At 42.3% G+C, this 22,003-nt stretch overlaps 1 protein-coding gene across 1 annotated transcript; it reads right to left on the minus strand.

Annotated features, from left to right (window-relative positions):
* Positions 1-839: 839 nt before the first annotated feature.
* LOC139384775 (synaptotagmin-13-like) lies at positions 840-19,230 on the minus strand. The gene is made up of 6 exons (XM_071129654.1): positions 18,822-19,230; positions 16,261-16,483; positions 13,637-13,774; positions 10,563-10,864; positions 2,310-2,430; positions 840-2,125 (listed from the first exon to the last, which is right to left on the minus strand). Exons 1-6 carry the CDS (start codon positions 18,993-18,995, stop codon positions 1,815-1,817), a joined length of 1,269 nt encoding a protein of 422 aa, XP_070985755.1. The 5' UTR covers positions 18,996-19,230; the 3' UTR covers positions 840-1,814.
* Between the last annotated feature and the right edge of the window lie 2,773 nt (positions 19,231-22,003).

Below are 22,003 nucleotides of genomic sequence, written 5' to 3' on the forward strand. Positions count from 1 at the left end.
ATGTAATTTTTTTTATTTTTTTAAATATCTACAAACGATGACTTAAGGCCTAAGTACAATAACACACAAAATAAGACATTTGTTGAAATTATTTCCTAGAAAAAAAATATACATTTTTTAATTTAACTAGGCAAGTCAGTTAAGAACAAATTCCTATTTTCAATTATGGCCTAGGAACAGTGGGTTTGTTAACTGCCTGTTCAGCGGCAGAACGCCAGATTTGTACCTCGTCAGCCCGGGGGTTTGAACTTGCAAACTTCGGGTTACTAGTCCAACGCTCTAACCACTAGGCTATCAGAAATGATAAGCCTGTGATTGTGAGTCAAGGAGAAGGCTATGTACTGTGAGCAGGATTTACGTAGGTGTATTGACTGAGATTAACCCCTTGCTCCCCTTTAAGGGTGATATGCTTTACAACAACAAAAAACTATGCATACATTATTACCAGTGTTCTTGTAAATTCAACACCGTGCATGTGAAACAGCCATACTTAGTTTAGTAGGTTGATGATATTCCGGTCTGTTACAGTAAATCTTTGTTTTTTTGTGAAATGGCTTGGACCGGTGATATTAATATGTAACTTCATCTCAATGTGATAACGGTAGCTCATTCAGCTATGAAAAGCTAGCTACTGTATAGTAAGTAGGTCAGGTCCAAGGTTATATCAGTTACGCAAAATGAGCTCTGAGGATAGGAAGTATCAATAAATAGATATATTACATCAATGTCTGCCCGGATGTGGTGTTAGGGGCTGATACTGTACATAGTGCTCTCTGGATGCCCGGGTATTTGCACATCCTCAGTACAACTCGACGAGAATCAGATTTTGGCATGATATATTTTGAAGATGTTTTTATTTTCACACATTTTGTGTGTCAGTGTGTACATTTTCAAATTACACAGTGTGTTCCTCACTGTGTATAAGCAGTCCACTTGACAAAAGCTATGTAAAAAATAAAACCACGATGGAGAAAAATACCTTTTGTACATAACTGAAGCAAAGTGGGTTGAATGGAAACAGGTGTGAAATTGAGTTGATAGTTGTATTGTAACTACTTTAAATATAACATGTATATCAACTCTCGTATTCTCCTAAGATAGAATACAGCTGCACATATTCATAAAAATGACAAATACAGTATATTACTAGATTAAACACTGCATGATTTTTTTAATACATCAACTGGAAAACTTTAGCTGCCGTTTTTAGTAATTTATCACTGTTACAGTATATCTATGAATACTAATACTTGTCCTTTCAGTAGTACACCGGGCTTTTGAATCTCCTATCCGTTCAATATTGGCTGGCCTTTAAGTTTCTGCCAGGTGCATTTTCTCGATTGCTTTCCAAGCGTGTGAATACATCCCTTTACAAATAAAATGACAGCTCTACTCTAGAATAATTCACTGATATTTATCATACCCTTACATACCATATACACAATCCCCTATAACACAAAAACACAGGCATTATCATATTTATTCTGTTCAGCTATAAAAACAGATCATAGAGGTGGTTAAGTATAGGTACTGTAGGCAAAGTATTACATTGCATTGATGAGTTTCATTGAATATATAAAATGTGTTCATAATTGGTATTCTTTGGAAATTCTGTGATATTCAGTGACATTTCAGTTTGGTGTATGCTACTGTTGTCACTGGATGCTGTGGGTTAATTAATCGCAGGTATTGGGATACTTTCAATATAAGTGGATAAATAGATCAAGGCTCTTAAATCCTGATCCAGGAAGGCAGTTGACATGCCCCCCCCCCCATTTGGGTATTTGGAAGGGCAAAGCGGACAGGTGGTTATCTTAGTCATACAGCGGGTGCCACATGGCGATCTGCTTACGGGGGTTGTCTAGCATTTGCTGCCAGTGTTGGAGGCCAGTGTTAGAGGCCTGTAAACCCAGCTGACAGCGGCCCAGAGACTCCTGCTCACCAGGACCTGCCTGGTTCAACACCTCCAAGTCCAGACTGGATTTAGACAGCAGCTCGCGGGGAACCTCCAGCATCATCATCTCATTCCACACTGGGTTCATCTTGTGCTTGACCCGACGCGTCTGCTTCTTCTTCCTCCTCAGCTTGGTAGTCTGGTGCTTCAGGGCCAGTTTCACAGACAGGTCTAGGAACAAGGAACGAGGCTTTCAATACAATGACATCCACCAACAAAAATATTTTTCTATCTTAACATACTCTAGCGTCAACCTGTGGATGGACTACCCATTCACGGTTGTATGGTTTAATGAGCAGTTGTAGGCGTCATACAGTATGAGCGGCAATGGGTTAAATGAATAAACAGGGTGTACCTATGGAGTTCTTCAGCTTGTCTGACTGTAGTCCTCGAGCCTTCATCACCACTACTCCCAGCCGGTTGGCTGCAGGCAGGTAACTTATAGACAGCAGGAGCTCTCCAGCTGCCTGGACATCCTGCCGATTGTAGTCAATAGTCAATTACACCAATTCACTGTGATTAGAGCAGGTCACATGAAAACATTTCCTCTGCAAATAATGTCAAAAACACACAGCGGGAAACTTCAACACATAGCAGACTTTAATATACATAGGTTAGAACAAATATCAACAAGCAATGTCCATTTATGAATGACAATAAGGTACGCCTGTTACCTTGACACCATCATTAGCGGACACAAAGGTCTGATTCACTAGTAATCAAATGGACTGGATGAATGGCTGAGTGAGTCACCTCTGTGCCTCAGGAAGACTAGGATTCATTAGGCACAGATCCTTATAATCCCTGCCATTATGCTTCTGATGCTACTGGTGAATCTCATATTGATCTGAAATCGTGCCACTTTGGTAAATGGTCTTCCTGCGTGGGTTAGGGGCATTGCAACTCCTACACATACTGCAACATGTCCCCATATGTCACTTTACTAAGTGGAATATCAGAGACTCTTACAACCAGGAAAGAGTCTGTCGTAAAAGTAATATCATATAAACGTAATACGTAATATGTGTGTAGGAGAGGCTTTACAGTCAACACGCCACCTTTTGTCAAACTGTTATCATGCACAACCAAACTGTGTGGAGGGTTGATTTGCGAAAGTAATTGATATCTAGGGTCTTTGGTCATCCAGTAGTGCACATATGAGGAAGAGGTTCGTATTATGTTCAAACAGGCCACACACAAAAATAGGGAGCCCACTAATGGACAAAAAGTCAAGGATTGTGCATTAGCCAATATGCAGCATAGACGAGGCATGATTGTCTTTTTAGGGAATGCTTGAAAATGACATGTTAACTACATCATTCTAACAGCACCAAAGAGCACAGTACAATTTTACAGCTTGAGCATCCCTTTATAGTCTGCGATACATAGCAAGTAAACCCTTTAAAGTAGCAGCCTGACTCACTCTTTGATTTGCTGTGAGCAATAGATCAAAGGGGGGGGGGGGGGTAAGTAATCGATGCAAAGGGAATGGGGTAGTCTTGTTTTTTTTGAATTAGTGTTCTTCTCTGAGTCATAACTCTGCACATCCACATCCAAATCAACAGTTTCGTGAAAATGTTTCTCCCTCTTTCAGTGGACGTCTGATAAATCAAAGATCTTTTCTCTTTCTTCAGTGGAGTATCATAGTGTGTAATCTCCTGAGGAGCTACAGCACAGTCTACTGCTGTGTGTGTCATCACTGGCTTCTGTCAGCCCCATCTGCCCCCTGTGTTCTCTTTATGCAGCTATGACCATTAAATAAAGAGCTGAAAAACTTCTCACTGTGTTCAATTAGAAATCATTTATAGCTATTCTCCCGCGGAGGTGTATCACTTGCGTCACAGCCTACATCAGACAAAACTGCCACCTTCCCCTCCCTGCATTTCTCAGCCTCCTCCTGTCCTCTCCATCTCCTCTATCTGCTCTTTGTCTTTGGCAAAGACTGATTTCTCTTGTGTCATCCTCGTATCTCTCTCCGTCATCTCCCTCTCGTGCATCATCCCGGTTTGTGATTCCTGGCAGGACTTCATGCTCTCTTGCGCATCCCAGAAGAAAGATAGTCCCAAGGGTTTGTGATGACGTAGATTCTGATCTCCTGCCTAGCTTGGAGGCTTACGATAGAGCTGCCAGGAAGGACTGGAGAGCTGGCTGTTTTTTTTATTAAATCCCTATTTGCATTCAGGTGTCCTTGTAGCTGAAGTTTTGAAGAACAGCTTGTGGGTGGACAGAATGAGCTGTTCCGAAAGAAAAGAGAAACAAGATCATATTGGGGTTTCTTATAATTCCCTTTTTTTTTAAGGTTTCCCAGCCTTGCAAATGGATCAGAGACTGAATAAACTTGCAGTATAAATGTAGTCTCTGTATGTACTCAATCCTTTCAGAGATTTCTATCAAAACGTCCAACAACAATCTCCCTTTCAACACTATATACAAATACTCCCTGTGCCACTGAGAATGAGGCGTGAAATGGATTTCCTTTTTCTGTAGCGGTTTGAGTAGCTGTCCTTTTAACCTAAATCCTCTTTAGGTTAACATAAAGCCGGATGGTTGTTGCTGTATCTTGAGGAGGCTTGACAGTGCTTGTTACAGGGTAGCCATACAGACAGGCAGACCAAACCTAGCTATTGAGATAAATGAGTTTGGCCTTGAGTTAAAATTATTTTGATCACAGTGCCTAGTATTCAGTTTCACCAGATCCACAGAACAGTTGTCCAGTTTGAGAGCTGGGATGGCTCAAGTCACTATCAGATCACCGAGGGGTAAGGGCTCTCGAAGGACGCCATGGCAACGCCTACTTTTTTATAACGAACACCTGACAGCCCAGAGAAGCACAGGTTAGAGATAGTTAGTGGAAACACAAAATATCAGTGACTCAGCCAATACATCTCACCCCAATTCAGAATCCCTCATCATACCACCCAATCTTCAAAAGAAGATAAACAGTTACAGTACTCAAACTATATATATGATGGTCTCAAAGAGGAACACAGTCCTATACAATTAAATTTACAAAAATATAATAATATGAAAAGAGGAACTGCACGCGCTGATTTGGCTCCTTTTATGGCTCGCTGCGGCCTTCTGGGAGAGAGGAAAGGAGGAGCTGGGATCCTTTGAGAGGTTGGCCCTGTTCAAGGCAGTCTTCAACCATCCTCCCAGAGGGCAGAAAGGGAGGGGAGATACTTCTCCAGCGGGGTGCCCAGACCGCTGCGGAATATGCCCTCACCTTTCGGACTGTGTCAGCCTCCAGCAGATGGAATGAGCCGCGCGGAGTTGGCGTGTCGAGAAGACAACCTATCCTTGGACGCACTCATCGCGATGTCCATCCGTCTGGATAACCTTCTTCTGGAGCACCGGCACCTACCTCTCTCCTCGCCCTCCTGCTTTGGCTGTCCTGAGGCAGAGCCTGAACCCATGCAGGTAGGGGCCACACACCTTTCCACGGAAGAGCGGCGTTGCCGGAGACAGCTGGGGCTCTGTTCCTATTGCGGCCAGGAGGGGCACCAGCTTCAGTGGTGTCTGGTGCGTTCCAACCCGGGGTCCACTATGGCAGAGGGGCGGCCATGTATGCGCACAAACCAATCTCCCCGGCACGATCCAGCAGGGAAACTACTTCCCCTTCCTGTGCCTCAGCGGCTTTGGTCCCATCTGTCCATAGACTTTGTTACTGATCTCCCCCCCATCTGATGGTTTCACCACTGTTATGGTTATTGTGGACAGATTTTCCAAATCCTGCTGTTTTATCCCTCTCTCTGGTCTCCTTACCGCTCTCCAGGTGGCAGAGGCACTGTTCCAGCAGGTCTTCCGGCACTATGGCCTTCCGTAGGATGTCGTCTCTGACCATGGCCCCCAATTCACATCGCGGGTATGGAGAGCCTTCATGGAGAAGCTGGAGGCCATGGCCAGCCTCGCATTCAGGTACCGGTCTTGGTCCAACGGGCAGGTGGAGAGTACCGACCAGGAGCTGGGGAGGTTCTTAAAGAGTCACTGCCAGGACCGACAGGGGGTTCCTTCCCTGGGAGGAGTACTCCCAGAACTCAGTCTGTCACACCTCCACCGGGCCGACTCCCTTCCAGTGCATCTTGGGTTATCAGCACGCCCTGCCTCCTTGGACTCCGAGCCAGACCAAGGCCCCTGCAGTGGTCGAGTGGTTCCAGTGTGCTGTCCACTGTCAGAAGGATTAGGCAGACCGCTATCCTGGTGATTGCGACTGGCTGTTCAACAGGAACCTCCTACTCCACCTACTCCATGTTCCCTCCTCAGGCCGGTGGCTCCTGGCTGATGCCGTCCCCCTCGATGATGGCGGCGGGGGGGGGGGGGGGGGGGTACTGTCATGCATACTCCCACTCACCCTCTCCAGTGATTGACGTTACCAGTCAACTAACCACAGGCCCTGGCAACCATTATTATGCACACCTGCTCCCCATCATTATGCACACCTGGACTTCATCACCTTGATTACCGTCCCTTTATTTAGCCCTCGGTAGCCTCAGTCATCAGGCAGTATTGGTTTGATTTGATTCACGTTCTGTACACTTGTTTTATTTATCTGCATTTATCATTATTAAACTCACGTTCTGCACCTGCTTCCTGACTCCCGGCGTATTCGTGACACTCGTCAAGAAATGCCTGCGGCTATGACAGAAAACAAACTTGAGTTGGCTTGGGGGTGTGGTTTGATGTGGGTGTTTCTTACGCCCTTTCCACCACCAGGACACAACCATCTGTCAGAACCTTGCCCGCAGCCGTTTCCTCCCACTCAATCTCAACAAACCTCCCGGAGGTTGAGTTGAATAACTACAGATGCGTGAGGAGATGACGGAGAAAACTTTGAATAGGTCAGTAGCCTACAGAGTAATAACGAGAAGAATGCAATTGCTGAATGCATGTATACATTTTAAACTAAGTGTTTTGATAACGTTTAAAATGTAGCAACAGTTCCATGTAGAATAAACAACCCTTTACATAATACCGTAGAAGCAGTGTTCTGCTAACATACAGTGCCTTGCGAAAGTATTCGGCCCCCTTGAACTTCGCGACCTTTTGCCACATTTCAGGCTTCAAACATAAAGATATAAAACTGTATTTTTTTGTGAAGAATCAACAACAAGTGGGACACAATCATGAAGTGGAACGACATTTATTGGATATTTCAAACTTTTTTAACAAATCAAAAACTGAAAAATTGGGCGTGCAAAATTATTCAGCCCCTTTACTTTCAGTGCAGCAAACTCTCTCCAGAAGTTCAGTGAGGATCTCTGAATGATCCAATGTTGACCTAAATGACTAATGATGATAAATACAATCCACCTGTGTGTAATCAAGTCTCCGTATAAATGCACCTGCACTGTGATAGTCTCAGAGGTCCGTTAAAAGCGCAGAGAGCATCATGAAGAACAAGGAACACACCAGGCAGGTCCGAGATACTGTTGTGAAGAAGTTTACAGCCGGATTTGGATACAAAAAGATTTCCCAAGCTTTAAACATCCCAAGGAGCACTGTGCAAGCGATAATATTGAAATGGAAAGAGTATCAGACCACTGCAAATCTACCAAGACCTGGCCGTCCCTCTATACTTTTAGCTCATACAAGGAGAAGACTGATCAGAGATGCAGCCAAGAGGCCCATGATCACTTTGGATGAACTGCAGAGATCTACAGCTGAGGTGGGAGACTCTGTCCATAGGACAACAATCAGTCGTATATTGCACAAATCTGGCCTTTATGGAAGAGTGGCAAGAAGAAAGCCATTTCTTAAAGATATCCATAAAAAGTGTCGTTTAAAGTTTGCCACAAGCCACCTGGGAGACACACCAAACATGTGGAAGAAGGTGCTCTGGTCAGATGAAACCAAAATTGAACTTTTTGGCAACAATGCAAAATGTTATGTTTGGCGTAAAAGCAACACAGCTGAACACACCATCCCCACTGTCAAACATGGTGGTGGCAGCATCATGGTTTGGGCCTGCTTTTCTTCAGCAGGGACAGGGAAGATGGTTAAAATTGATGGGAAGATGGATGGAGCCAAATACAGGACCATTCTGGAAGAAAACCTGATGAAGTCTGCAAAAGACCTGAGACTGGGACAGAGATTTATCTTCCAACAAGACAATGATCCAAAACATAAAGCAAAATCTACAATGGAATGGTTCAAAAATAAACATATCCAGGTGTTAGAATGGCCAAGTCAAAGTCCAGACCTGAATCCAATCGAGAATCTGTGGAAAGAACTGAAAACTGCTGTTCACAAATGCTCTCCATCCAACCTCACTGAGCTCGAGCTGTTTTGCAAGGAGGAATGGGAAAAAATTTCAGTCTCTCGATGTGCAAAACTGATAGAGACATACCCCAAGCGACTTACAGCTGTAATCGCAGCAAAAGGTGGCGCTACAAAGTATTAACTTAAGGGGGCTGAATAATTTTGCACGCCCAATTTTTCAGTTTTTGATTTGTTAAAAAAGTTTGAAATATCCAATAAATGTCGTTCCACTTCATGATTGTGTCCCACTTGTTGTTGATTCTTCACAAAAAAATACAGTTTTATATCTTTATGTTTGAAGCCTGAAATGTGGCAAAAGGTCGCAAAGTTCAAGGGGGCCGAATACTTTCGCAAGGCACTGTAACAATGAGCACCTTTCATTGTCATTCCCAGTCGATACAGATACTGTGCCTATCAGCCTGTCAAGTGGTAGTGGGGCTACCTTGGCAAACATGTCAGAGTGGTCATACCTTCCTGTTTGATATCCCGTATGCAACAGGAGTTCCCTGATCAGATGCAGAATACACAGGGTTTCTCCCTCCCCATATTGACTGACACCATTCAATTCAATCATTTAAAAAAAGACGATACAAGTAAAAGTTGTTTCTAGTAAAATGTTTATGCAGAGTGCAAGATCTCTCTCCATTCAGAGACATCTGTATCAAGCTCATCTGTCAGTCTGGACTTCATCCCATCATCTTGCAAGTCTTCATGTACTGGCTCCATTCATGTTTCTGTTAACACATGCACATAGTCACTGTTCTCTTACCAATGGCAGTTAGGATAGGTAATATCTGACACACAAACGGGTGTTATGTTGAAGTTTGAACAAGTCAGACTAGACCTACCTAATTCTGTTCTCTCTATCAACGACCGTTGGTGAGCAGGCAAGAGGTGAGGCTGGAGGTGAGGTCTTTGCCAGAGCCCCTTTGATGGGCATAGCAGCGTAGATCAGCTCCTGGCCCCTCATCAAAGATACTGGTCGGTCACACACACACAGAGCACTGATTATGATTAGCCTGGTGGATCCAACCTGAACGCTGGGTTCATCTTTCTATTTCACTTCAGATCAAGCTTGTTCCACCAAGCTCGCTTATGCCCCGGACATTGTATGCATCTAAAAAGGTAGAAAATAAGCAACAAGTAATGTCAGTTTACATCAATTATGTTTCACAATTGGGTTAGAATGTATCAAAGTAACGAAGTGGGTTACCTTCTGTATTTGTACAAATGATGAGCCTGTGAAAGCTGTTGCCGCCGACAGGTGAAGATTGCTGGCCGGATACTTGCCATAAGAATGCTAGGGCAAGTCTGCACGAGGGCAAGTCTGCATGATGCTGATGAGGGCCCTCTTGCTGGTCTCTATGCTGTATGTTAGGCTGCAACCCTAACATCTCTGGAACAACCATATTTATTTGTGCCCTACCTGGACACTAACTTAGAGTGGCAAGGAAATATGATTACATCGCTAAAGTAACCAAATAATTAGTATGATACAACTTTGCCATAGTATGGTGTCGTCAAATCAACTTTAGAGAGATGGCAATGTTGCCATTTCTGTTACGAGCAAAGTTTGTAAAGAAAAATTAGCTAGCACTGCTAATGTTAGCTAACTAAAATACGGTGGTCCCCTCAATCTCAGAACATCAGTCATGACAAAAGGCTTTCCTACTAATTATTTGCCTTCTTTTGAAATGTTAACGTTTCTCCATGCCAAATCTGAGTTGGATTTAGGTAGGCTAACGCTAGCCAGCTAGCTAGCTAACATCAGCTATGTTAGCGATGATAGTGATAATGATTATCAGTAAACATAACCAGATACATAACCAGCAGTCTATGGTCTAGTTACCGGTATACTCACCACCACTGGGGACCAACAAACTCCAGCCACCTATTCCGCATGATAGGGTCCTTCGGCAGGGCATGCATACCATAATTATTGGCTATACTTCTTGCTGGATGCATGGATTGCATGGTCAATCCATATAGATATTTTCAGTCTCAAACGGCCGTGATCCTTTGAACATGTTGGCTGGGGGCGATTAAACAACGGAGCCCCATTTAAAGAAGGGAAGCGAAGTGGGAGGAGTGGTGATTTGCATGTGGAGCTTGGCAAAACGAGGCATGATTTGTTGACATAATTATAATCCAAACCCACCCTTCAGTTCCAAACTGACTTTATGACCAAAATGACCCTATTTAGACTTTGTAGTCAATTTTGACAATATAATACATGTTCTGCCAATAGGCCATTTTCAAAAGGATTAGTTCATTTTTAGGAGCAGTTGCTCTTTAACTTTGCGGCCAATGCTGTCTACTATATATCAATGATAAGAACAGGGTAGCCTACCTGTTTTGGTGGTTGTAGGTCGACCCAGCAGTCTGCGTTGGACATCATGCCCACATCAACCAGCTTGAACCTCATGACGCCCAGGTTGGTGTTCTGGGAGAAGTGGTCACAACTGTGAAGGGAGAGAGCCACTTCGCCCTCCACCTCATACCCCCCTGGCAGGGAGAACACCAGGCCTTCCTCCCAGCGGGTGTGGCTGGTCAGGCGTCGCAACGAAGTCTGGGCCTCTCTCTGTCCTGCTGCTAAGGTCAGGACTCCGGCCACATAGCCCTCACAGCCCGACCCCACACTCAAATGCTCCGCTACCGAGGAAGACAGAGAGGGAAGGAAGGCAACAGAGAGAGGGGGAGTGAACCCTGAGAATAGCAGTCTATTGATGTAGTTTTAATTACATTTTTACGTTTTACATTTTAGTAATTTAGCAGATGGTACTCTTAGAAGAGGATCGGGTTTAAAATGTTTTCAGAAGATGGGCAAGGACTCTGCTGTCCTAGCTTCAGGGCGAAGCTGGTTCCACAATTGGGGTGCCAGGAGAGAGAAGAGCTGGGCTGACCGGAAGCTGCCCTCCCGTAGGGGTGGGAGGGCCAAGAGAACAGAGGTGGCAGAACGAAATGCCTGCGTTGGGTGTGTAGGGCTTGAGCATAGCCTGAAGGTAGAGGGGGGCAGTTCTTCTTGCTGCTCCGTAGGCAAGTACCATGGTCTTGTAGCAGACGCGAGCTTCGACTCGAAGCCAGTGGAGTGTGCGGAGGAGAGAATCTCATTAGCTAATCCTAATTCTGCAAAATACCAGGTCTGCAAAATATCTTATTATGTCAAATTCACTGAAGTTAGAATTTTATAGGCTATGTATTTATAAGGAGAGAATGCGTATGTCTAGTAGATGTGTTTATGATAAACAATGCAGAAGCACTTTGCAGACCCGGCATAGGTCTCTCCCAACAGTTTCTCTAACAGCAAAGCAGACGCTACGCCTTGAATAAAAACAGTAATTAATGAAGCTAAAGGCTTGGATATAATGAGATATAATTGAGCACTCGGCAGGTGATAAACAAACCGAAGAGGCAGGACTCGCAGATAGCTGGCCTGCAGAGAACCTGTGTCCTCCGTTAGCATATCTCAATAGGCGTATGATGCTGGTATGAACAGTGTGACAGCTTGCACCTGGACCCCACCACCAACTACCACCCACCCAACCGCCCGCCAGGCAAAGTAGATGCATTGTTGACCTTTTCATTGGGTGACGCATCAGCATCTAGTCGCTAAGCATCGACATACAGTACGGGGACCAGCCAACAGAGGGCAAATGCAAAGGCGTCCAAGCTACTCAACCCCTTATCAAATCCCCCACAGTCTTATGAAGGGGGGAGGCCGGTGGATTGCTTTGTCTCACCACAAATGAAATCAATTAATTTGTAGATGGAGGACATAAAAAAAGCAAGGTAGAATATTGAAATAGATGTAGCCAGTGTGACAGTGTTGGTGCGTCATCACTTTGCCACTCTATTGGCTTCGGAATATTGCTCCACAAGACATGATGCACTGAGGGGATTGGGTTGTGTGGTCTCCATTTACAGTTTCAATCTATTTGTCACTATTGATTAACTGTTGCCTCACATTTATTTATTCTATTTGCAGACAACTGCCTCTTAGTTTTTTCCTTTATCCTTGTTTTCATTTGCAGAAGACATCTGCATGTTGACCTCTTTGATAATGTTAATAAATGAGGTTTGACAGAAAGAAATGCACTGTCATGGAAGTACTTAAATACAGTTGAAGTCAGAAGTTTACATACACCTTAGCCAAATACATTTCAAATCAGTTTTTCACAATTCCTGACATTTAATCCTAGTAAAAATTCCCTGTCTTAGGTCAGTTAGGATCTCCACTTTATTTTAAGAATGTGAAATGTCAGAATAATAGTAGAGAGAATGATTTATTTCAGATTTGATTTCTTTCTTCACATTCCCAGTGGGTCAGAAGTTTACATACACACAATTAATTTTCCTGCCTCATGATGACATCTATTTTGTGAAGTGCACCAGTCCCTCCTGCAGCAAAGCACCCCCACAATATGATGCTGCCACCCCCTGCTTCATGGTTGGGATGGTGTTCTTCGGCTTGCAAGCCTCCCCTTTTTCCTCTAAACATAACAATGGTCATTATGGCCAAACAGTTCTATCTTTGTTTCATCAGACCAGAGGACATTTCTCCAACAAGTACGATATTTGTCCCCATGTGCAGTTGCAAACCGTAGTCTGCCTTTTTTATGGCGGTTTTGGAGCCGTGGCTTCTTCCTTGCTGAGCGGCCTTTCAGGTTATGTCGATATAGGACTGGTTTTACTGTGGATGTAGATACTTTTGTACCTGTTTCCTCCAGCATCTTCACAATTTCCTTTGCTGTTGTTCTGGGATTGATTTGCACTTTTCGCACCAAAGTAGAAGATTTGAGGGAAAAAAACGCTTTAATGTCCAAAAACCAGGAACACGTACAAATGGGTGAAGCCAAAACACAGGCGCAAACACAACCCAAGAACCACTGGTAATACCCGGACAGCGAAAACCCAACAATAAACAATACACCTCTTACATACACAGCAACAAGCCCGCACAAACACAAGCGGGCTAATCGAACTTAAATAACACCAACCCAAAAACCCCAACAAGGAACAGGTGAAAACAATTAGTCGGTGATATTCGTGACAGTAGGCCTTGAAGTTCAGTCAACTTAGTGTATGTCAGTGTATGTAAACTTCTGACCCACTGGAATTGTGATACAATGAATTATAAGTGAAATAATCTGTCTGTAAACAATTGTTGGAAAAGTTTATTGTGTCATCCACAAAGTAGATGTCCTAACCGACTTGCCAAAACTTTAGTTTCTTAACAAGAACTTTGTGGAGTGGTTGAAAAACAGGTTTTAATGACCCCAATCTAAGTGTATGTAAACTTCCGACTTCAACTGTATGTTGAATAGGTAAACTAGGGTCAATATCATGTTTAGTGATACCTCACCCTTCATAACTTCCATGAAGTGGACATACTGGCAGATCATACTGTTGAGATTGTTGCCTTACCTTCTATCACGGTGATGTGTAGCTCGTTCTGGTCTGTATAATAGGTGAGAGAGAAATGCAGCTTAGGGTGGAGGATGGAGCTGCTTGTTGTCATCCCATTGGTTAGAGCCCTTGCACAGGGGGTTTTGTCCTTTGAGTCTGGGAAAGGAGACAGCGTTAGGGCTGGTCAATTCCTTGGTAACGGAATTGCGCTGAGATTTATCACTTAAAATGTATGCCAAACAAAACCATTGATTTCAAAGTTCAAACGCTACAACTCCATGCACAAGGACTACTTTTAACAATTTACACTGAACATTTGACAAAAAAAAAAACACATTTACTGGAAGAAATATGCAGATGCAAAGTTTGGTAACAGAATTTTGGTAAAATCTCCCTCAATTGTTTTATGTGTCCACGTTTTCCAAAAACTCTGTTAAATATGTGCTCCGAATTAAGTCTTAACAATGTCTGCAGAAAGAATGGGGTGTCAGCTGTGACATGATACATTGACTTTGAAAAAAAACATTTATTTTGGTTATTGAACTACAGTAAGTAAAGTGGATTTACACCCGGTAACGGAATTGTGTTAATGGAATTTATTCATGGGTCTGTGATCTGTACTACACAGAAATGCATAATTATGGATATGAATGTCATTCTTTTCATGGTGATGTATCCTAAATCGGTACACAAAGGTATAAATATGCAATATCCTCCTTTGCATATTTGGGTATTATTCTTCACAATGGCTATTATTTTAATGAGCTCTGCCCCCAAACAAGACCAAATTTGTTTGGTCCAGACCAGACCAAATCTGAACCAGTCATAGACGTCTACGTTCAACAAGTTTGGAAATCGAAGTGCAGCACAGCAGGGTAGAGTTCAGTATAGTTCAGTACAGTACAGCATAGTACAGTACAGTACAGTACAGTAGAGTGCAGTAGACTTCAGTACAGTACAATACAGTACATTATTGTGTGCTCTACTCTAGTGTGCTCTACTGTGTACTGTACTGAACTCTACCCCAGTACTGTACTGAACTATACTCTAATTTTCCTTGCTGTACTGTACTCTACTGTAATGTACTGTACTTTCCAAACTTGTGAACCCAACTGTGGTTTGTGACTATGATTCCCCATTGTAGCCAATTCAATTGCAGAAATTCTGTTACCGATGTTTCGGAAATGAAATGATCGATTTGGTAACACAATTTCAAGTTTTAATCACTTAATAATTCATGAACAAAATTGGTATCAGTAAAAATACTACAACTAATTGATAGGTCTACCTTTACTTGTTACTTGTACTTGTAATTTCTCATGAGAGGAAGAGAAATTTAAAAATATATTAAAGATGTATGGGTTTTTGGTAACGTAATATCAAGGCACAAGGCAATTTTTCTTAAACTTACAGACAGCAGAAACATTTCGCAAAACTAAATATACGTTTTGATATTAGTTGGCAGGGATCTTTACTTCCAACATTATTGTGTTTTGATTGATTTCTACTTCCTTTTCAGACTTTTTCTGTAAGATGTTTCCTAAGACCCCTTTTCCATCTGTTTGACCAGAAATCGAAGGCTTTGCTCATTCCAAATTGTGTATATACATTTTCATTTGTCTAAAATATAGACCCTTAGCTTTCATTTGACACCCAATTTGATATGCTCCTATGAACTTAAGAGGTTGGTGCTCATGGGTCCTTTTATATGGAAATAACCGTCTGTTTGTCTTCCTGGGGACATTGAATGGTAAATGTGTGCATCAACTAAACCATGAAAATCAGTGCATCGTACATTTTTTTTTTTTAGAAACAATTATTTGAGAAACTATGTATAGCCAAACTGGCTGTTTCCGTAATTCAGTTGTAAGAATTCAGTTACCGCATTCAGTTGTAAGAAAGCACCAAGAATAGCAGTAGGAAGATCTTAGCCTTCTGGGACCAGTCCTATCCATCATACATTAGGTTCCATTGACTGGACACATCAATAACACTAAGTGGATGAGTGTAGGGACGAGGGAGGGAAGAAGGGAGAGTGGGGCAAAGCCTTCGATCAATGTTCTGGCAGGAGGAGAGGTGAGTTTATTTGTATTTATCCTTTATTTAACTAGGCAAGTCAGTTAAGAACAAATTCTTATTTACAAAGACGGCCTACCCCGACCCTACCCTAACCCGGACGACGCTGGGCCAACTGTGTGCTGCCCTATGGGGCTCCCAATCACGGCGGGTTGTGATACAGCCTGGAATCTAACTAGCGTCTGTAGTGACGTCTCTAGCACTGAGATGCAGTGCCTTAGACTGCTGAACCACTTGGGAGCCCAATAGAGTTAAGTAACTCAAACACAATTATCTAGACTGAGTGAGTGGTAACTCTAATACAATAGAAGGAAGTGATTGACTACAGTAATTAGCAACACCATTTGTTTCTGCCAAGAAACTGCCAAGATTTTTTTTCCGGATTTACAGAGAAAAAGTGGTTTCAATCTAGGTCCAAAAATTCACATGTAAAATGTTGAATCTAAATAACTGAAGAGTATAACGCATTGTATATGATGGAGGCATAGTAGCTGTGAAAAGAATAGGAAACGATAAAGGAATTTATCTTGTTTAATTCAGGGTGTATGTTATTGGTTGGGGTTTACCTTGTCTGAGGATCGTGAATGTGTCAGAGCTGTCAGTTGCTTGGTTACCAGCATCAGGCTCAGTCGAGGGTCCCTCGGGAGAGGGCTCGCCCCCCTTCTCTGAGGCATGATCAGGGTAGCTGATGACCTCAGATGAGGTCACAGATGGTTTGGGCTTGTATATTTTAGGAAATTTCAACAATGTCCTTGGTTGGATGGGCTCTGTGGATTTTTCCACACTGAACTAGAGGAGGAAGAGATGGTTAAACACAGGCTAATAATACTGTACTATGATACAAGGTGTGGTGAGAAATCACAGCTAGTTTGTAGACTGCTTTCATGAAGATTTAGTGTTGGTCGTGCAGTTCAAAGACAGCAAGCCTGCTGCATGCTATCAATCCCAGAGGGGTTCATTAAGGCCATAGCAGTCCATTATCACTGCAGTCTGGCAATTCACTGTAAAACATGGAACACCAATTTACAGTGAATGCAACTCTCTGACAGTCAGCTAAATGTGGGCCACTCAGATGGGTGAGTTATGGTTATGCTTGCTAAGAATTTCCATCCATTCTCCTGGGCATGCATCATTACTCTCCCAAATCAAACTCTCAATGATAACATTGACTGGTAACTGGAAGCTATTATTTTAAAGTATAGAACTTTATTTATGCTTGTGGAATAAATTGCACACCGTTAAGTTACATTCCATAATGGGATATAAACAATTCAGAGGAGGACTAAATCTCTCCACCCAACAAGTGTTCTTTCACCTCCTTAGCAGCACAGTTGAAGTGCTGCAAAAAGCAAGCTGACTGGAACGTGGTGTCCCCCTGGTGCACGCATCATGTGCGAGGGCTTGTGTACGCTGAGGAAAGGAAGGCTGTGTGCATAGACTAGACGTAACATAGTAAATGTACATCTGGGACGATCAAATCAGAATGATATGTCACGTTTGGTATGGTTACATAAGACAAAGGTTAGGAGTTAGGTTAAAGGATTAACACAAACGTCTCGTAACCCAAAGGTTGCGTGTCTGAATCTCATCACGGACAACTTCGGCATTTTAGCTAATTAGCAACTACTTAGCATGTTAGCTTAACTTTAACCTAACTCCGTACCTTAACCCTAACAATCCTTTGGCCTAACTCCTAGCCCTAACCTCATCCCTAACCCCTAGCCTAGCTATCGTTAGCCACCTAGCTAACGTTAGCCACAACCAATTGTAATTCTTAACATATCATACGAAATGGATGATCGACATCCAGAAATGAATACATACCAAACGAAACTTAACATATAATACTAATTGGAGTGTCCCAGATTTACATTTACTATATTAAGTCTACGCCTGATTCCAGGTTGTAGCGTGAGCTGCAGGGGTATCCTGCTCCCCAAATTACACTGACACAGATGTGCAGGGAACCCATGCATTCTTTATTAGGCTAGTCCTAGCAGTTTTTTTTCCCGTTCTGAAAGATTCTGAATCACTCATCCCCTCGTCCTACAAACTCATCGGATTGCTGGGTGCGAACATATGCGTGTCTTTAAAAAAAATACATTATCTGCTTCTAACACCATTATTTAGCCATCTTCAAATGAGACCCATATTCAGGAACACTACACAGATCATTAGGCCATAGGAATTAAACACACTGTAGTTTGTTTAAACACACTGTCGCTCTTCAAAGTGGTTGCTGAGGTGTTAAGTCTGCTTCAAAGCTGTGGGATCTCACTCTATGACTAATCACTCAAGGTCAAATGTGGACATACGTGCAACACCTTTCGCTTGGCTCAGAGAGAGGATGGGTGGGTTCACTGTAAAGGGGACTGCAACAGACAATCAACCTTTCCCACAGAAAGGACACTGTTTGTGAGCAGAACTGTGATACAATGCCACAAGCCAAGTCACAGGTTAAGCCTCCTGCAGCCCATAGGAACAAGAATAGAGTGCTATACTAACTGTACTCCAGTGCCTATGACAGTAAAAAGACTACAACAAATGGTCATCAGAGGAGCCAATTGAAGGGCTCTATCTTAACGCAGTCCTTTATTGTAATGTAACCCCTATCTGATGTTTTTTTTTTTTACTTCTGCATTTCCTGTGTTACAATCTTAATATCAGTCAAGGGAGATATCAAAGGCAGGCATAAGCAGATATTTGTAATCATCTTAGCCTGTTCAAAAATCAAGAGTAGTTGTTGTGTCAGTGTATTAAACAATTGTAGTTAGCTATATTATTTACCAAGAGAAACTGTAGTTACTCAAAGTAAGTTAGTTACCACTCAGAGTAGTTACTACTCAGTGAAACTGTAGTTGCTCAAATCAAACATACAGGACAAAGCTTTTTGCACTACAATTATAGATCACATATGAGATATTTTTAAAAAAACAGCTCTACATGTGATATGACATTTAGTCAATGTTATCACTCAATAACCATGGCATTCACTCCAGTCCCACGCCACATAAACCTAGTGACACAGATACACCAAGTCCCCTGCGGCGATGGTAGTTACCCTGCCAGGAAAGTAAGCTCTCTAAGATCTGAGTCTATGTCCAAGTACTGTAGTAGGGCAGCTCACCTTCTCTGAGGAGTGCAGAACACTGGGTTTAGCCTTCTCTGGGTCTGCATCTTCACCACTTTCCGACTTGCCTTTCTTACAGGACCTGCAGATCAGTGAGAGCCCACAGAGAGTGAGGATGCCTGACGCAGTGCCCAGCGTAGCACCAAGGATAGCAGCTGTGGTGAAAATCATGCTGGTCAAGAAGGGCAACACAGGAAAAAATAAAAAGGAAGAAGGAAGAAGGAAAGAAACAAAAAATGTCCAAGTTACTATTCAGGCAGCATTACAAATGAAGATGCTGATTGGTTAGTCTGCAGCAAATGTCCCACAAAAATAGGATGCTTTTTCAGGAGACAGGCTACACTTCATTCGGGTACCAGCAGTTGGTTGCAAGCACTTTCAATCTGCAGTTCCCTCATCCAGAGACAGAGGGAGAATGTTCCTGTCTGCAGAAGAGAATAGCGTGAGAGAGAGGCAGTCTGCATTGTCTACTTGCATGTATTCAGTGAGAGGAGGGATGGGTTAATGACAAAGGGAGAGAAATGAGTGGGAGGGTACAGGCTGGCTGTCTGGTTAGCTGGTTAGGACAGAATATGTCTGTTTCATGTATTATGTCTGTTTCATTTATGCTTACCTTCCCTGTCTCTCTTTTGCTTTTTATCTCTAAGTTTCTCTCTCTTCCTTCCTTCTCTTCCCCACTACCACTTTCCTGTTGCCCTCAGACACATCCATGTCTGACATCTGAAAAAATCCTGCTCCCCAGAATAACTGGAATTTTAAAAAAAAGGCTGATCTCATTCCCCTTCTCTCAATGCACTATCCCCATTATGCTGTTCAGCCAGGAGAATGTGCACCACCACAATATTTATGTTTATTCCTCATGGCTAGGCAAAGGATATCTCTCTGAATTGAACATCTCTCTGAATCTGAAATAGCTAGAGTATGAAGACATTTCATTTAGCCACATGAACAGTAAAAAAAATATATTCTCGCTCATCAAATTCTATATTTGGTCCCCCAACCTTGCCTTAATATGCAGTTTCCATGGAAACAACATAACCCACAGTACAAACAGACCCCCAAAACCGGTAAAAACATCTTGAGGCCAAGCACTGTTCTTAGCACTGCTGTAACCAAAAGTACAGCACTTGAACATGACAAATAAAAAGTCTCAAAGGCTAATTTACTAACAACAGTAGCTGACTGCAAGTAGTTTCATTTTGCAAGCTCTTCTGGAAACATGCTGTATAATGAAAGCCATCACCATGGCTGTCTGGATAACTTAATAACACTTTAGTCTTCTTTTACATTCCATCCCCATGTCTAGATGAATCACATCCTGAAATTTCCCCCAGGGCAGTGGCCATCTCTCCAAACTGTGTGATGAGGTATGACATATGCTGCCTCAGTTTGGTTTTCCTGGCCGCTTTCATTCAGAAGGCAATACTGGTTCATAATTCTCATTTTTAACACAGCTCATCTATACAATTGAAACAAAAAGATAGCATTCTATAGGCTTACATGTATCCAGCAATGTACATCCAGTGTTAAACCCGCAGGATGCCTTTTGCCTTTTGGTAGTCCGTCATTGCAAATAAGAATTTGTTTTTAACTGACTTGTCTAGTTAAATAAAGGTTAAATAAATAAGTACAGTATTATTATTTCAGACAGTGAGGGAAGTCCCTTTTAAGACAATACTCTTTCATGAATGTGAATTGAACATGCAAGAGCACAATATGTGAATTGAAGGATAACCCAATGTAGAATATAGGCCTAATCTTTGATGCCATCTTGAGGATGGCCTAAATTGTAAGCAGTTTTAAGGGGCAACATGCAGTTGCTACACTCATTTTTGGATGTGTAACTTAATGATATGTACCCATTGATTTTTGAAGAATACAATTTATAAATGCCTCGTGAGCTTAGTTCAACTGTAGTATCCCATCAGAACCCAAAATATAAGATTGTTTTACTCCAATGTTTGTAAATAAACAAAGTAAATGTAAACAAACACTATATAGCCTCAAAACATGGTAAAAATGGTCAAAGACTCCAGCCACCCACGTCATAGACTGTTCTTTCTGCTAACACATGGCAAGTCTTGGTCCAAGAGGCTTCTAAAACAGCTTCTACCCCCAAGCCACATTGACTCTGCACCGGTACCCCCTGTATATAGCCTCACTATTATTATTTTACTGCTGCTCTTTAATTATTTGTTACTTTTACTTTTAGGTATTTTCTTAAAACTGCATTGATGGTTAAGGGCTTGTAAGTAAGCATTTCACTGTAATACCTGTTGTATTCGGCGCATGTGACAAATAAAATGTGATTTGAAAATGATAATTGATATCATGGATTGTCAGTCCCTGCATCCATAGTTCTGTCTATGGATGCAACTGCTGATTCCTGCTTTAACAGGTGGCTTGAACAAGCAAGCATACATAGTATGAACACTGCACTACCAGCTATAATAATCAAAACTCCAGGTTCCAAAATGGCACTGTCCATGGAGCTAAACTTGAACAATTTGTCCTCCGATCCTTTGCTGTTAATGTTATTCTTTCTTGACTTTAGAGATTTGATCAGGTATGTATAACTCGCTTCAGATGGATAAATGCCTGTGCACAAAATACCGTTATGCTGTGTAATAGAACTATGCTTAGCCACAGTAGCTAGCTATAGCTAACGTTCTCAATATGTTGTTCAAATCTAATTTTATTTGTTGGCTAGCAAGGCAAATAATTAACTTTTGTTTACTAGCTAGCATGCTATCGCATGACATGTTGTAATCTTTCCTGGTTGTTTGGTCATGGGTCTTATTTAATTTGACAGTTTCAGGAATATTTATTGCATAAAATGTAACTACCAATTAGCCGTTGGCTAATTTAGTATCGCCAGGCTAATGCTGCGTTCATAACCAAGTGGGAAGGTGGTATTTAGTAGTTACATAAAGAAACGTGTCTATTATTCATGTTCTCCGACATCTCCCACATGCTGATCTCTGACGTCACCTACTAAGAAATAACCTCGATAACAGCATTTTTGGCAGTAAAATGTACAGTGTTTTTCAGCGAGTTCAAAGAGCTTGAATGCCGCCAACGGGTAAATACCACCTTCCCACTTGGATATGAATGCAGCATAATAGTTTGTTTTGGTTTCAGAATCCTTGTTGTTGTATCTAACTAACGTTACTAATCCG

Source organism: Oncorhynchus clarkii, chromosome 26 (genome assembly GCF_045791955.1).
Source record: "Oncorhynchus clarkii lewisi isolate Uvic-CL-2024 chromosome 26, UVic_Ocla_1.0, whole genome shotgun sequence".
NCBI classification, from domain to species: Eukaryota; Metazoa; Chordata; class Actinopteri; order Salmoniformes; family Salmonidae; genus Oncorhynchus; species Oncorhynchus clarkii.

What these genes read in the sequence shown, in the direction of transcription:
- LOC139384775 (XM_071129654.1), bottom strand. Translation starts at nt 18,995, where the DNA reads ATGATTTTCACCACAGCTGCTATCCTTGGTGCTACGCTGGGCACTGCG. An exon ending in ACACATCACCGTGATAGAAG is followed by an intron (nt 10,865 to 13,636) that starts GTAAGGCAACAA and finishes CTTCCTCGGTAG; the next exon opens with CGGAGCATTTGAGTGTGGGG. An exon ending in CAAGCTGAAGAACTCCATAG is followed by an intron (nt 2,126 to 2,309) that starts GTACACCCTGTT and finishes CCTTGTTCCTAG; the next exon opens with ACCTGTCTGTGAAACTGGCC.